Source organism: Salvelinus fontinalis, chromosome 7 (assembly GCF_029448725.1).
Source record: "Salvelinus fontinalis isolate EN_2023a chromosome 7, ASM2944872v1, whole genome shotgun sequence".
In the NCBI taxonomy this organism is placed as follows: Eukaryota; Metazoa; Chordata; class Actinopteri; order Salmoniformes; family Salmonidae; genus Salvelinus; species Salvelinus fontinalis.
The window spans coordinates 20406052-20419750 of NC_074671.1; the positions used below are offsets into that span (position 1 = coordinate 20406052).

At 41.4% G+C, this 13699-nt stretch overlaps 1 protein-coding gene across 2 annotated transcripts; it reads right to left on the reverse strand.

The window, feature by feature from the left end:
- Window positions 1-225: 225 nt before the first annotated feature.
- LOC129859184 (serine/threonine-protein kinase RIO3-like) lies at window positions 226-10704 on the reverse strand. 2 transcript variants are annotated; one of them, XM_055928629.1, is made up of 13 exons: window positions 10410-10704; window positions 9312-9430; window positions 8906-9048; window positions 8333-8440; window positions 8024-8133; window positions 5451-5594; window positions 3485-3612; window positions 2952-3134; window positions 2092-2251; window positions 1845-1925; window positions 1628-1717; window positions 1233-1340; window positions 226-925 (listed from the first exon to the last, which is right to left on the reverse strand). In XM_055928629.1, exons 1-13 carry the CDS (start codon window positions 10443-10445, stop codon window positions 818-820), a joined length of 1518 nt encoding a protein of 505 aa, XP_055784604.1. In that variant the 5' UTR covers window positions 10446-10704; the 3' UTR covers window positions 226-817. The 2 variants fall into 2 exon arrangements, with proteins under 2 accessions (XP_055784604.1, XP_055784605.1); XM_055928630.1 differs by lacking the exon at window positions 10410-10704 and adding an exon at window positions 9791-9865.
- Between the last annotated feature and the right edge of the window lie 2995 nt (window positions 10705-13699).

A 13699-nucleotide genomic window follows, 5' to 3' on the forward strand; every position in this document is an offset into this window, starting at 1 on the left:
GTCAAACTTTGAAATCAAACGCTCCAAAAAGGTACGGGTAGTTTCTGGAGGCATTAAAACATTTTACAAGTTGGACTGTCTGACTAAGATACGTTGTAGTTACACAAAGGTTGCTTGTTATACATCTTTTGTTTTATATTTGCTAGTGTAGGTGTGGTTTGGTGTCTTCCAGCAGCTTCTGCTCCATTTGTCCAGAGCGAAGCAAAATGAATGACAATGCATAACTTATTTTTACCATTTATTTCCACCATAATATTGAAATTAATGAGAGTACACAAACATGACAGCTCCATTGTAAGAACGGACCTCAATGCATCTTGGAGACAATTACAAACAACTCATTCTGTCTTCAGTCACGACAGCACCTTTTCATGATTAAAATATTCACTGATACTTATGGCTCTTCATCAAAATGTTGGATGACAATTTGTTCCATTCAGAACATAATGCAAAACTCTTTTCACTCGAGCTCAGTTTACTTGAGAAGATAACTTGTTCATAATGTCATGAATGCTGGTTACTAATACTCTCTCATTTAAAAAGCAATTATTGTGTGTGCATGTAGAGGCATTGTCTCATGTACCCCCTCAGACATCCCCATCCATTCCATCTACAGCCGTAGTAATGGAATGAGATGTTGACATTTCATGGAGGTGGTTGGGAGCCTTTTTAGCCCACTGAAGCCAATGACACCATCTTGGGATGCAGCGACCTTTCGACCTCTTGCATACCTCACTGTGAGACCATGGGGGGTTTACTCGACCCATTCTCTCAAACAGGTTCCATGCAGCTATTCATGGTGTCTAATATCTCTTTGTTAATCATCCTCGTCGTGTAATAGGGGAGGTCCTCCGTCGCTGAAGGTGTACATTTTCTTGCCCCTTCTCTGCACGTGGTCCTCATTCATCTTCTCCAGTGCCTCGATCTAGAAAACGACAACTTTGTATGAAAATTACTATTTTAATCCCAGGTTTCTGGTAAGCACTGTGACGAATGCATTTGTGGCGCTTTATACAATTTCATTTGATGGATTAGGGTCAAATTCCAGTATAAACATCCCTACCGCAAAAAGGCACTTTAGTACATGATAGATTTTGATGCTGTGTGGGACTAGATAACATGTGAGTCCACTTTAAAACTGCCTGAAAAATGCATTTCTGTGAATTCAATGTAACTACATACATCTTCACCAGAGAAATAAATGCCTCATATGGGCCTCAATGTTTTCTGACCTGGGCAAGGAACTCTGCCTCACTGTCACCACTGAGCTGCAGCCCAGACACGACGTTGAAGAGCTCGTACATGTTCATGGCCTCAGACACACCGCCCTTCTGGAAGAACTGCGTTGAAGAAATAAAAAAACAATATATTGGTATTAAAACCAACAGCTTGTCACTGATACAAAGCTGGTCTAAGAATAGTTTACATATTGGTTTCCACTTACGCTCATTTTCCACCAACATTCATTGCATGTTTTGAGGAGTGGCAGCTAAATATATTATCCATTCAAATGGATCGTTAATTGTTGTGACAGCAAATCAGGACTTTAGTCAGTATTTACTGTGAGCTGTACATAATAACAGCCAATTTAAACCTACAGTACTTGGATAACTGTGAGCTAACTTACTGTAGCCACATTCCTGCAGTCCCTGAACAGGAACTCATGGCTGTGAGGGTGATTGGGCTCGATGGACTGACTCACGTCAATCAGCCAAACCTTCAAAAGACAAGATTATTACATCACTCAAGGTACAATCTCATGCCTGAATTTCCAGTGTAAAAATAAGTAGATTGACCCACCTGGATAAAAAAAAAGTTTAAGACGAAAAGGATGAATAGCGTACCTTGCCCTCATGCCACAGCATGTTGTATTCACTCAGGTCAGCGTGGACGAGGTTACACTCCTGATACAACTGTTGCATCATCTGCAAGGACAGAGACATCCAAGGGTCAAAGTAATCCAGAATAATGATCTGGGTAACTCACTATGGAACTAGCACTTACAACCAGGCATATTAGTAAAACGTATGCAACTATACACCAATAGAACCACGTCTATGTTAAAGTGCATAGTGGTAAAGCTGCACTTACATGAACCACTTGGTAATAGGCCCTCTTCATGTCCCCAGAGCCCAACATGGCCTCCTTCAGTTTGGGAGCCGGCACATGGTCCTTGCCGATGAACGACATCACAAGGATGTGCTTCTTCAGAACCACCACCTCGGGGCATGGGATGCCAGCTTTCTTCATACTGATGGAGTGTAGGGGGGAAAAGAAAGACCATGAGCCATACACAGTTGGAGCATTGGATTTTTTTTTTTTTATGGCTATAGGTGGTGATTGGCAATTTACTGTGAATAATTTGATATTAAAAAAACTACATGAAAAAGTTATTTGAATTGAGTTTAGATAAAAAGCAGGTGAATTGGTGTTGGTCCATATACAGAGTGTACAAAACATTAAGGACACCTTCCTAATATTGAGTTGCGCACCCCCACCACTTTGCCCTCAGAACATCCTTAATTCATCAGACTCTACAAGGTACCGAAAGATTTCCACAGGGATGCTGGCCCATGTTGACTCCAATGCCAGTTGTGTCAAGTTGGCTGGATGTCCTTTGGGTGGTGGAACTTTCTTGCTAAAAAATCCAACAGCGTTGCAGTTCTTGACACAAACCGGTGCGCCTGGCACCTACTACCATACCCGGTTGAAAGGCACTTAAATATTTCGTCTTGCCCATTCACCCTCTGAATGGCACACATTCACAATCCATGTCTCAAGGTTTAAAAATCATTACTTAACCTGTCTCCCCCTTCATCTACACTGGTTGAAGTGGATTTAACAAGTGACATCAATAAGGAATCATAGCTTTCACCTGGTCAGTCTCATGGAAAGAGAAGGTGTTCATAATGTTTTGTACACTCAGTGTAGGTGACATCGCCACCACCCACCGAGCCAGGTTGTGCATCTCCTTCTCAGCCCACAGGCGGATGATCGTGCGGGGGTTCAGCTTGCTGAAGCGGTCTATGAAGCGGTAGTCATCCTTGATGTACTTGTCACGGTTCTTGAACTCATTGAGTGTGGTCTTGAAGACCTTGAGCACACACTCATCTGGGACAGCATTCTTCTCCATGCTAGGAGAGAAAAACACACATGCAACAGTATTGAAACAGTTAGAAACAAACTTAATTAACAGACATTTAAGGAAGTAGCTCTGTACCAAAACATGTAACACAGTTTAATATTTATTTTAATACAACTATGGCTAATGACAAATAAGGCTACTGCTATAGAATCTATGTCAATGATTGTCATCACAATGTAAATGTCATGCCATAACCTTAGGCAACCACAGTTGGGTAAATTTCTATTCAGATCTGACTCATCTTCACGCAGGTAACAACACCTTTAGGGTCAATCAACCTTGGGTCAACCAATTCAAGGTGTGGGTTCTTGCGACAACTTGTCACGATGACATCCTCACCTTCCCCCATTTGCGTGGAACACCACAGACTCCTTTCCAGTGCTGATGCAGCCGTTGATGTTCTCCAGAATGCCTGCGTTCACCATTTTGTACATGAGCAGACGGGTCCTTGGGTCCACTGCTTGTTCCTTAGAGAGACAAGGGGAGAAAAAACGAAGGGGAAAAAAAATAAAAATCATGAGGATCAGGAGGAGAGAATTAGGAAAGCATGAAAGTCTATTAAAATAATACAGATCTGATTGTAGAAGTCTTTGCACAGTGTTATTTTGAAATTCAAAGACTTCTATAGTGGTGAATTTTGCTACTTGTTAGTGCTGAGCGATTAGTCCTTTTTGAGGTCGGTTTTGTTTGATTATTTTTTCATAATCACGTTTTTAATTACGGTTTAAATTATTTTGCTTGAATGCAGTAACACAGAATAAAACAATTAATAAAAGTGCCATGATGGTAGTGACAGCCCATGACTGCTTATCACTCATTTACAGTGGTGGAAAAAAGTACCCAATTGTCATACTTGAGTAAAAGTAAACATACCTTAATAGAAAATGGCTCAAGTAAAAGTCACACAATAAAATACTACTTGAGTAAAAGTCTAAAAGTATTTGGTTTTAAATCTAGTTAAGTATCAAACGTAAAAGTATAAATAATTTCAATTTTGTAATATTAAGCAAACCAGACGGCACAATTTATTTATTTACGGATAGCCAGGTGAACACCAACACTCAGACATAATGTGTTTAGTGAGTCCGCCAGATCAGCGGCAGTAGGGATGACCGAGGATGTTCTCTTGATAAGTGTGTGAATTGGACCATTTTCCTGTCCTGCTTAGCATTCAAAATGCAATGAGTACTTTTGGGTGTCAGGGAAAATGTATGGAGTAAAAAGTACATTATTTTCTATAGGAATGTAACGAAGTAAAATAAGTCAAAAATATAAATAGTAAAGTACAGATACCCCCCAAAAATACTTAAATATTTTAGGAAAGTAGTGTATATTAAATTTGTTTTTCTTGACTATTATTTTATTCCAAGTCATCATCTCATCTTTATAGAGCTGCTGCCTATGCTGTCTGACAAAATCACTATTTTGGAGTTCTTCAAAGTAAATAAGGCATACTTTTATGGACTGCTGAAGACCAACTATCAATCACTCATGTATTTTTAGGTAGAGATACCTCGCGAAGCAACAGCTGCTCTCTATATCCCCTCACGATTGCACATTCTGACTCATTCGTAGCAGGCATGAATGAAACAGAGCGGACAGGTAGATGGGCAATGGATTATGGTCTTTGTAGTTAATTACCACATTTTATGCACTAATCTATGTAGAATATTGGCCAGTTGGAAAATACAACTCCCCATTAAAGCCTTAGGGGCGACAGGTAGCCTAGTGCTTAGAGCAGGGGTGTCAAACTCATTCCACGGAGGGCCTAGTGTCTGCAGGTTTTTGGTTTTTCCTTTCAATAAAGTCCTAGACAACCAGGTGTGGGGAGTTCCTAACTAATTAGTGATGTTAATTCATCAATCAAGTACAAGGGAGGAGCGAAAACCCGCAGACACTCGGCCCTCCGTGGAATGAGTTTGACACCTGTGGCTTAGAGTGTTGGGCCAGTAACCGAAAGGTTGCTAGATCGAATCCCCGAGCTGACAAGGTAAAAATGTGTCGTTCTGCCCCTGAACAAGGCAGTTAACCCACTGTTCCTAGGCCGTCATTGTAAATAAGAATTTGTTCTTAACTGAATTGCCTAGTTAAATAAAGGTAAAAAATATATATACAATAATAAATTAAAAAAATTAAAAAGTCAGTTATCTCTAGAGAAACTGTGCAACGTGCACATTGAACTCAGAAAAAACACAAACGTAATCAAATTCTAGTAATTTAACCTACATCAGTCAATTTGTTTAAAAAACATAAATAAACTGACGTTTCTGTAAATCGCTCAGCACTACTATTTGTATAAACTCACAGCAGTGGAGTGCTCCTTCTTCTCATGCAGCCGTGCACTGCGACGCTGCTCAGAGTAGCAGTGTTGCTTGAGGGAGTTGTACACCTGGTTGGAGAGCTTCAGGTCCATGCCAAGTCCATCTCCCACATTGATCTCTGGGGCAAACTGGGAAGACAAGACAGAGAGGGTGATTTCAAAATGGCTGACAATTCAGAATATGTTCACCTCAGTGTGTATGCAAAAAAAAAATGTTTCACCTTTATTTAACCAGGTAGGCAAGTTGAGAACAAGTTCTCATTTACAATTGCGACCTGGCCAAAATAAAGCAAAGCAGTTCGACACATACAACAGTGTTGAGTTATACATGGAGTAAAACAAACATACAGTCAGTAATACAGTAGAAAAATAAGTCTATATACAATGTGAGCAAATGAGGTGAGATAAGGGAGGTAAAGGCAAAAAAAGGCCATGGTGGCAAAGTAAATACAATATAGCAAGTAAAACACTGGAATGGTAGATTTGCAGTGGAAGAATGTGCAAAGTAGAGATAGAAATAATGGGGTGCAAAGGAGAAAAATAAATAAATACAGTAGGGGGAGAGATAGTTGTTTGGGCTAAATTATAGATGAGCTACGTACAGGTGCAGTAATCTGTGAGCTGCTCTGACAGCTGGTGCTTAAAGGTAGTGAGGGAGATAAGTGTTTCCAGTTTCAGAGATTTTTGTAGTTCGTTCCAGTCATTGGCAGCAGAGAACTGGACGGAGAGGTGGCCAAAGGAAGAATTGGTTTTGGGGGTGACCAGAGAGATATACCAGCTGTAGTGCGTGCTACAGGTGGGTGCTGCTATGGTGACCAGCGAGCTAAGGGGGGACTTAACCTAGCAGGGTCTTGTAGATAACCTGGAGCCAGTGGGTTTGGCGACGAGTATGAAGTGAGGGCCAGCCAACGAGAGCGTACAGGTTGCAGTGGTGGGTAGTATATGGGGCTTTGGTGACAAAACAGATGGCACTGTAGCCTGCATCCAATTTATTGAGTAGGGTATTGGAGGCAATTTTGTATTGTTTCTTATCGATGGCGGTTAAGAAATTGTTTAGGACCTTGAGTGTGGCTGAGGTGCACCCATGACCAGCTCTGAAACCAGATTGCATAGCGGAGAAGGTACGGTGGGATTCGAAATGGTCGGTAATCTGTTTGTTGACTTGGCTTTCGAAGACCTTAGAAAGGCAGTGTAGGATAGATATAGGTCTGTAGCAGTTTGGGTCAAGAGTCCCCCCCCTTTGAAAAAGGGGATGACCGCAGCTGCTTTCCAATCTTTGGGAATCTCAGACGACACGAAAGAGAGGTTGAACATGCTAGTAATAGGGGTTGCAACAATTTCGGCAAATCATTTTAGAAAGAAAGGGTCCAGATTGTCTAGCCCGGCTGATTTGTAGGGGTCCAGATTTTGCATCTCTTTCAGAACATCAGCTGACTGGATTTGGGAGAAGGAGAAATGCGGAAGGCTTGGGCGAGTTGCTGTGGGGGGTGCAGTGCTGTTGACCGGGGTAGGGGTAGCCAGGTGGAAAGCATGGCCAGCCATAGAAAAATGCTTATTGAAATTCTCAATTATAGTGGATTTATCAGTGGCGACAGTGTTTCCTAACCTCAGTGCAGTGGGCAGCTGGGAGGTGTTCTTATTCTCCATGGACTTTACAGTGTCCCAGAACTTTTTTGAGTTTGTGTTGCAGGAAGCAAATTTCTGCTTGAAAAAGCATTGGCTTTTCTAACTGCCTGTGTATATTGGTTTCTAGCTTCCCTGAAAAGTTGCATATCACGGGGGCTGTTTCGATGCTAATGCAGAACGCCATAGGATGTTTTTGTGTTGGTTAAGGGCAGTCAGGTCTGGAGAGAACCAAGGGCTATATCTGTTCCTGGTTCTAAATTTCTTGAATGGGGCATGCTTATTTAAGATGGTGAGGAAGGCATTTAAAAAAAATAACCAGGCATCCTCTACTGACGGGATGAGATAAATATCCTTCCAGAATATCCCGGCCAGGTCGATTAGAAAGGCCTGCTCGCTGAAGTGTTTCAGGGAGCGTTTGACAGTGATGAGTGGAGCTCGTTTGACCGCTGACCCATTACGGATGCAGGCAATGAGGCAGTGATCGCTGAGATCTTGGTTGAAAACAGCAGAGGTGTATTAATGATGTTAAATACCCATGTCTCAGTGTTGGGGAGTAGTGAACTACACGTAGTTCAACTAGTAATTTAACTACATTTTGTAGTATCTTGGTGGTAGTTTAACTAAATTCAAATCTAGGTAGCATTTTCAGTAGTTAATTACTTTTGTAAGGTGTTGGCAATAATAGCATTTATTTTTCAGCATCAGACTCACCTAATGTTTCAAGTGAGAAGTTTTTGTGTTTAGCAGGCTAAATTACACATTCTATTAACATATGCCCCAAAGTGATATGTTTTTGCAATTTGTAGTTAATGACATTTCAGATTTACATACGATAATTAAGTTAACTAATAGCTGGTAAACTATATTTTCAGAGTAGCTTCCCCTACATTGGACAGTACCAAGCCAAAAGGTTCTCTTGTTATAACTCTTACATTGTCCATGCGTGCAGTATTCTTCCTGCCACACACAACCTCATCGTGCTTAGTAGTGATGTTCTTGCCTTTCCCAGTAAAGCCTCTCCTCGGAGTTGTCGTGGGCTTGTCTGGAATACATTGAACAAAAGTTAATATTGAAAGTTTAACTATTACTTTAACATAACCAATCACCAATATCATGAAAAGACCAACAGCCACCAATATTCTATGCAGCAAGACGTTGTCCTGTTACATGTATACAGTAGATGTATAGGACCTAGCTACAATACTAGTATAGGTGTAAAATTACAAAGTGATAGACTTTACCAGCTTTGTAGGGGTCGTCACAACTATCTTGCCAATCAACTTCATCCTCAGAGCTGCCGCTGGCCTCGTAAGGGTGCACCATGCGATAGTTCTCAAAGGAGATGGATACTGCAACAGTATATACCAATCATATCTCAAATTCTTCATATTACCACTTGATTCCTTTTTACACTCCAGAAACTTGGTCGTGTTTATTAAGAGTACCAAACAGAAAATATTTGTAAACATTTTGGTACTGAAAATGTCTTCCATTTGATGCAGAATGAACACAACCCTTCGTAGGGTTGTCACGATACAAGTATCACGATACTACGATACCAGATTTTCCATGGCAAAAAATAAACTATGGTCCTATAAAAACCTACTTCATGTAAAATTGTGGATGCTATAGCTTGCAAAATAAACAAATGTGACAACATAAGGCTCTTTATTTCTAAGATTAGAAGTGTTTTAGCCAAGAAATTAAATCCACTTCATGTTTTGTTTCATTGCCACAATAGCTCAGAGTATCGAGATACTGGTATAGCGACAACCCTTGTATGGTTTTAATACAGGACTTGTCCATAGGCTTACGTTTGCTATCCCCATTGAACTTCTTTTCTTCTGTGCGTAGCTGGGTGTCAAACTCCTTGTCAAACTGCATCTGCAGCATCTGAGCCAGCATCAGATCATTGTCTGTCTCTCGCTCCTCACCGGCATCCAGAGCAGCGCTGACACTAAAACAGAGACGTATGATATCGGACATACTTCTCAAAAATAACCCAATGTCCGAGTGGTTTGACTTACAATTAGGATATTAGGTTGGCACATTCAATTGTTAGGCGCATATATAGTGTGCAACTTTTCTTTCTTTACATTGACACTAACAATTAACACAGAAGTGTACACCAGCTAGACTAGAGGGTGAAAATGTCATTTGAAAAAGTCCTTACAAGTTCATGAGAATCGATAACAGACTGGTGATATTGACAGGACTTACTTTGAGAAATCAGGGAAATAATGACTTTCATCATCCAGTTGCTTGGCCAGCTGCTCGCTCATGACATCAGTGAAGGAGCAGGGACACACCACCTTGGTTGTGGTGGCACCCCATGGACTCTGAAGGACCATTCAATCACATTATTAGTTAGGTAATGGCAACACAATACAACATGATTTTTCCCTTTGCTAACACATCTATGTACCACGTGCTTGAATAAAGCAGTAACCAATTAGCTAGTTACTAAGTTAGTGAAACTAATTATAACCCAATATTTTTTATAACTAAACCAAACGTTTCAAACGGAACAAACATTTGCATTGTTCCGTTAAAAGGAACGCCTGCTCTGTGAGTGCGCGTGTGCAATAACTAATTTCGCCTTTCCTAAACAACGCAATTTTTGGGAGACTTTGGCAAAAGGTAAAGTCTACAACTTAATGCACTATGTTCGTAACATATTTAAATTTTGGGAACTGAACTGTATTGAGAAAATGTTTAATCGTTGAGAAAATTTGCAGAATGTCGGCTAAAATCCATCTCGTTCTATCTTCTCCCACTGCCGGTCACTGGGCTTCCTCTCACTACCCATATTTGGTAGGTAGTGGAAACGCCAAGCGGATGCGTCACAATTATATATCCGGCGAATTACCTGTCTCATTGTTCCATCTGTGCTATAAACACCGATAGGACAATCTCCTTGCTTTTTCTGACCAATATGACTAATTTGTTCCCAGTAGAAACGACAAGCTGTGGCCTATCTTGGTTTAGTTAAATCTTTGCTATAACGTTACCTGTCGCCATACTGTATAAAAAAGGCAGCCAGGGACATGCCCTGACTTGTCTAACTAGCCAACGTTTGAAGCATATCAGCCTGTTAGCTAGTATCAAACTTAGCTGGTATTGGTTGATAAACGTATGAATTAACTAACTAGCCAGTGTTAGTTAGATCAATTCACTTATAGCTGTATTTAAAACTAGATCATGTTATATGTCCTTCCCCAGACAAACTATTTAAAGGCTCGGTTTTTGCCACGACCAGGGCCATTTTACATGTCCAGAACGTCGGACTGACTACCTAATCTTAGCTAACCAACTCACCTTTGGTACTTCTGCAGTGATCGCTATTTGATCCATGACAGTCAGATGTTGGGCTTGATGGTTAATAATGTTTGCGCAAGGACAGGTAGAAAACCGTTGGCTACGACGATAGTCTCTTTCGTTAGCTTTCTGAATTAAAAACTTTAATGTAGATGTATTAGCTTAAGTCAAATTACTACAGGATTTAAACGTTAATGTCACAAAATAACAAGTCTTCAAGAGCTACAGCGCAAATTCTCTGACTGACGTCCTTTTTCCTGAATAAGGAAATTACGTCATCTTCTTCGTCTTCTTCCATGACATAATGGCGGTCCGCAAAACAACGTTAAAGGTGAATGCCGCCACCCACTGTGCTGGAGTGTGCGGTCAATCACGGTTTACAACATTTCAAAATCCTCCTACGTGACACAGTACCTCGTATAAAAATAAAAATAAAAATAGCCCTACTACCCTCTAATAGACCTACCCCATCCCCCAAAACCCCTCCAAACTCTAACATCCTACTCAGTGAATTTTATAAAAATTCAAATTGTAAAACATAAAAAAAACTATACTGAATATAATCACGTCACCAAATGATTTATTAAAACAAACTATTTTGCAAAGAAGGTTCTCACCCCCTTCCATAGACTTACACGGTAATTATGATAACTTCCAGAGGACGTCCTCCAGCCTATCAGAGCTCTTGCAGGGCGTTCTCCAATAGAGCTCCATTGTTATGGAATGGTCAGCCTGTCCATGTGAGAGATGCAGACTCGGTCTCGACCTTTAAGTCTTTATTAAAGACTCATCTCTTCAGTAGGTCCTATGATTGAGTGTAGTCTGGCCCAGGGGTGTGAAGGTGAACAGAAAGGCACTGGAGCAACGAACCGCCCTTGCTGTTTCTGCCTGGCCGGTTCTCCTCTCTCCACCGGGATTCTCTGCCTCTAACCCTATTACGGGGACTGAGTCACTGGCTTAGTGGTGCTCTTCCATCCCGTCTCTAGGAGGGCTGCGTCACTTGAGTGGGTTGAGTCACTGACGTGATCTTCCTGTCCTTGTTTGGCGCCTCCCTCGGGTTTGTGCCATGGGGGAGATCTTTGTGGGCTATACCCAGCCTTGTCTCAGGGTAGTAAGTCGGTGGTTGAAAATATCTCTCTAGTGGTGTGGGGGCTGTGCTTTGGCAAAGTGGGTGGGGTTATATCCTGCTTGGTTGGCCCTGTCCAGGGGTATCATCGGACGGGGCCACAATGTCTCCTGACCCCTCCTGTCTCAGCCTCCAGTATTTATGCTGCAATAGTTTATGTGTCAGGGGGCTAGGGTCAATCTGTTATGTCTGGAGTATTTCTCCTGTCTTATCCGGTGTCCTGTGTGAATTTAAGTATGCTCTCTCTAATTCTCTCCCTCTCCCTCTCCCTCTCCTCTCGGAGGACCTGAGCCCTGGGACCATGCCTCAGGACTACCTGGCCTGATGACTACTTGCTGTCCCCAGTCCATCTGGTCGTGCTGCTGCTCCAGTTTCAACTGTTCTGCCTGCGGCTATACCACCCTGACCTGTTTACCGGAGTGCTACATTGTCCCGGACCTGCTGTTTTTAACTCTCTCTCTCTCAACCTCACCTGCTGTCTCTAACTTTGAATGCTTGGCTATGAAAAGCCAACTGACATTTACTGCTGAGGTGCTGACCTGTTGCACCCTCTACAACCACTGTGATTATTATTATTATTATTTGACCCTGCTGGTCATCTATGAACGTTTGAACATCTTGTCCATGTACTGTTATAATCTCCACCCGGCAAAGCCAGAAAAGGACTGGCCACCCCTCAGAGCCTGGTTCCTTTGTTCCTGCCTTTCTGGCGAGTATTTCCTAGCCACCGTGCTTCTATATCTGCATTGCTTGCTGCTTGGGGTTTTAGGCTGGGTTTCTGTATAGCAATTTGTGGCATCAGCTGATGTAAAAAGGGCTTTATAAATACATTTTATTGATTGATTGCAGCATGAACTGACATGTTGTCCACCCAATCAAAGGATTGGATAATTATTCTAGTACTGAAAGCATAAACTACAGCTAGCTAGCACTGCAGTGTATACAATGTGGTGAGTAGTTGACTCACAAAGAGAGAGAAAGACAATAGTTGAACTGTTTTGAACAAATTAATTTGATAGAGCGATTGTCAATTTATTTTCTTTTTACTTTCAGTTTCACTTACTTAGCACGCAAATGCAGCTAGCTAGTTTAGCCTACTCAAACACCCTGCTCAAACAGAGGGATGCTATGTTAGCTAGCTGGCTATGACTCTCCAACACAACACTGGAACACTTCCAAGTCAAGGTAAGCTTTTGGTATTACTAATTTATTACCACTGGGGACTGCCGGTGTCACTGCTTACTGACTGTACACTGTAATGTTACTGCATGATTATAGGGGGTTTACTAATGTGTTAGTTCTATTAGCTATGCTGACTATGACATTACTTTAGCTAATATGGTGACAACAATGTAGGCTGTGTGTTTGGCTTGCAAATGTTTTTTCGCCTGGTCACATGCAGCTGATGTGTTGTGCTAGTCCAAAAGGGAAGGGAAGAGGTGAGAGGAGAGAGCAGAGAGGAGAGAGTGCATAGATGCGATAAGGAATACAACGGGGCTGCTATGAAAGTGAACTGTGTTAATGAGTGATCAGGGGTGTATTCATTCTGCTGATTCTGTTAAAAAACGTTTCTTAAATAGAATCAAACAGAATAAATTGGGATAAACATACCTGAATTTGTCCAATAGAAACTCTCGTTTGCAACTGTTGGACTAATGATTAAACCCTATTTCAGCTAGTTACAGGCAACAGTGTGCAAGGCGGTATTGAATGTCACTGTCTGTCCATGTGTCCCTGTCTGTCACCTTAAATTTGTTTCTCGACCTGTGTGCACCTACAGTACCAGCCAAAAGTTTGGACACACCTACTTATTCAAGGGTTTTTCTTCCTTTTTAATATTTTCTAGATTGTAGAAAAATAGTGAAGACATCAAAACTATGAAATAACACATATGGAGTCATGTAGCCAAAAAAGTGTTAAACAAATCAAAATAGATTTTATAGAGATTCTTCAAAGTAGCCACCCTTTGCCTTGATGACAGCTTTGCACGCTCTTTGCATTCTCTCAAACAGCTTCAACTGGAATGCATTTCCAGCAGTCTTGAAAGAGTTCCCACATATGCTGAGCCCTTGTTGGCTGCTTTTCCTTCACTCTGTGGTCCAACTCATCCCAAACCAGCTAAATTGGGTTGTGGTTTGGTAATTGTTGAGGCCAGGTAATATGA

What these genes read in the sequence shown, in the direction of transcription:
- LOC129859184 (XM_055928629.1), bottom strand. Translation starts at nt 10,445, where the DNA reads ATGGATCAAATAGCGATCACTGCAGAAGTACCAAAG. An exon ending in TGACGACCCCTACAAAGCTG is followed by an intron (nt 8,134 to 8,332) that starts GTAAAGTCTATC and finishes AATGTATTCCAG; the next exon opens with ACAAGCCCACGACAACTCCG. An exon ending in ATACTGCACGCATGGACAAT is followed by an intron (nt 5,595 to 8,023) that starts GTAAGAGTTATA and finishes TTGTCTTCCCAG; the next exon opens with TTTGCCCCAGAGATCAATGT.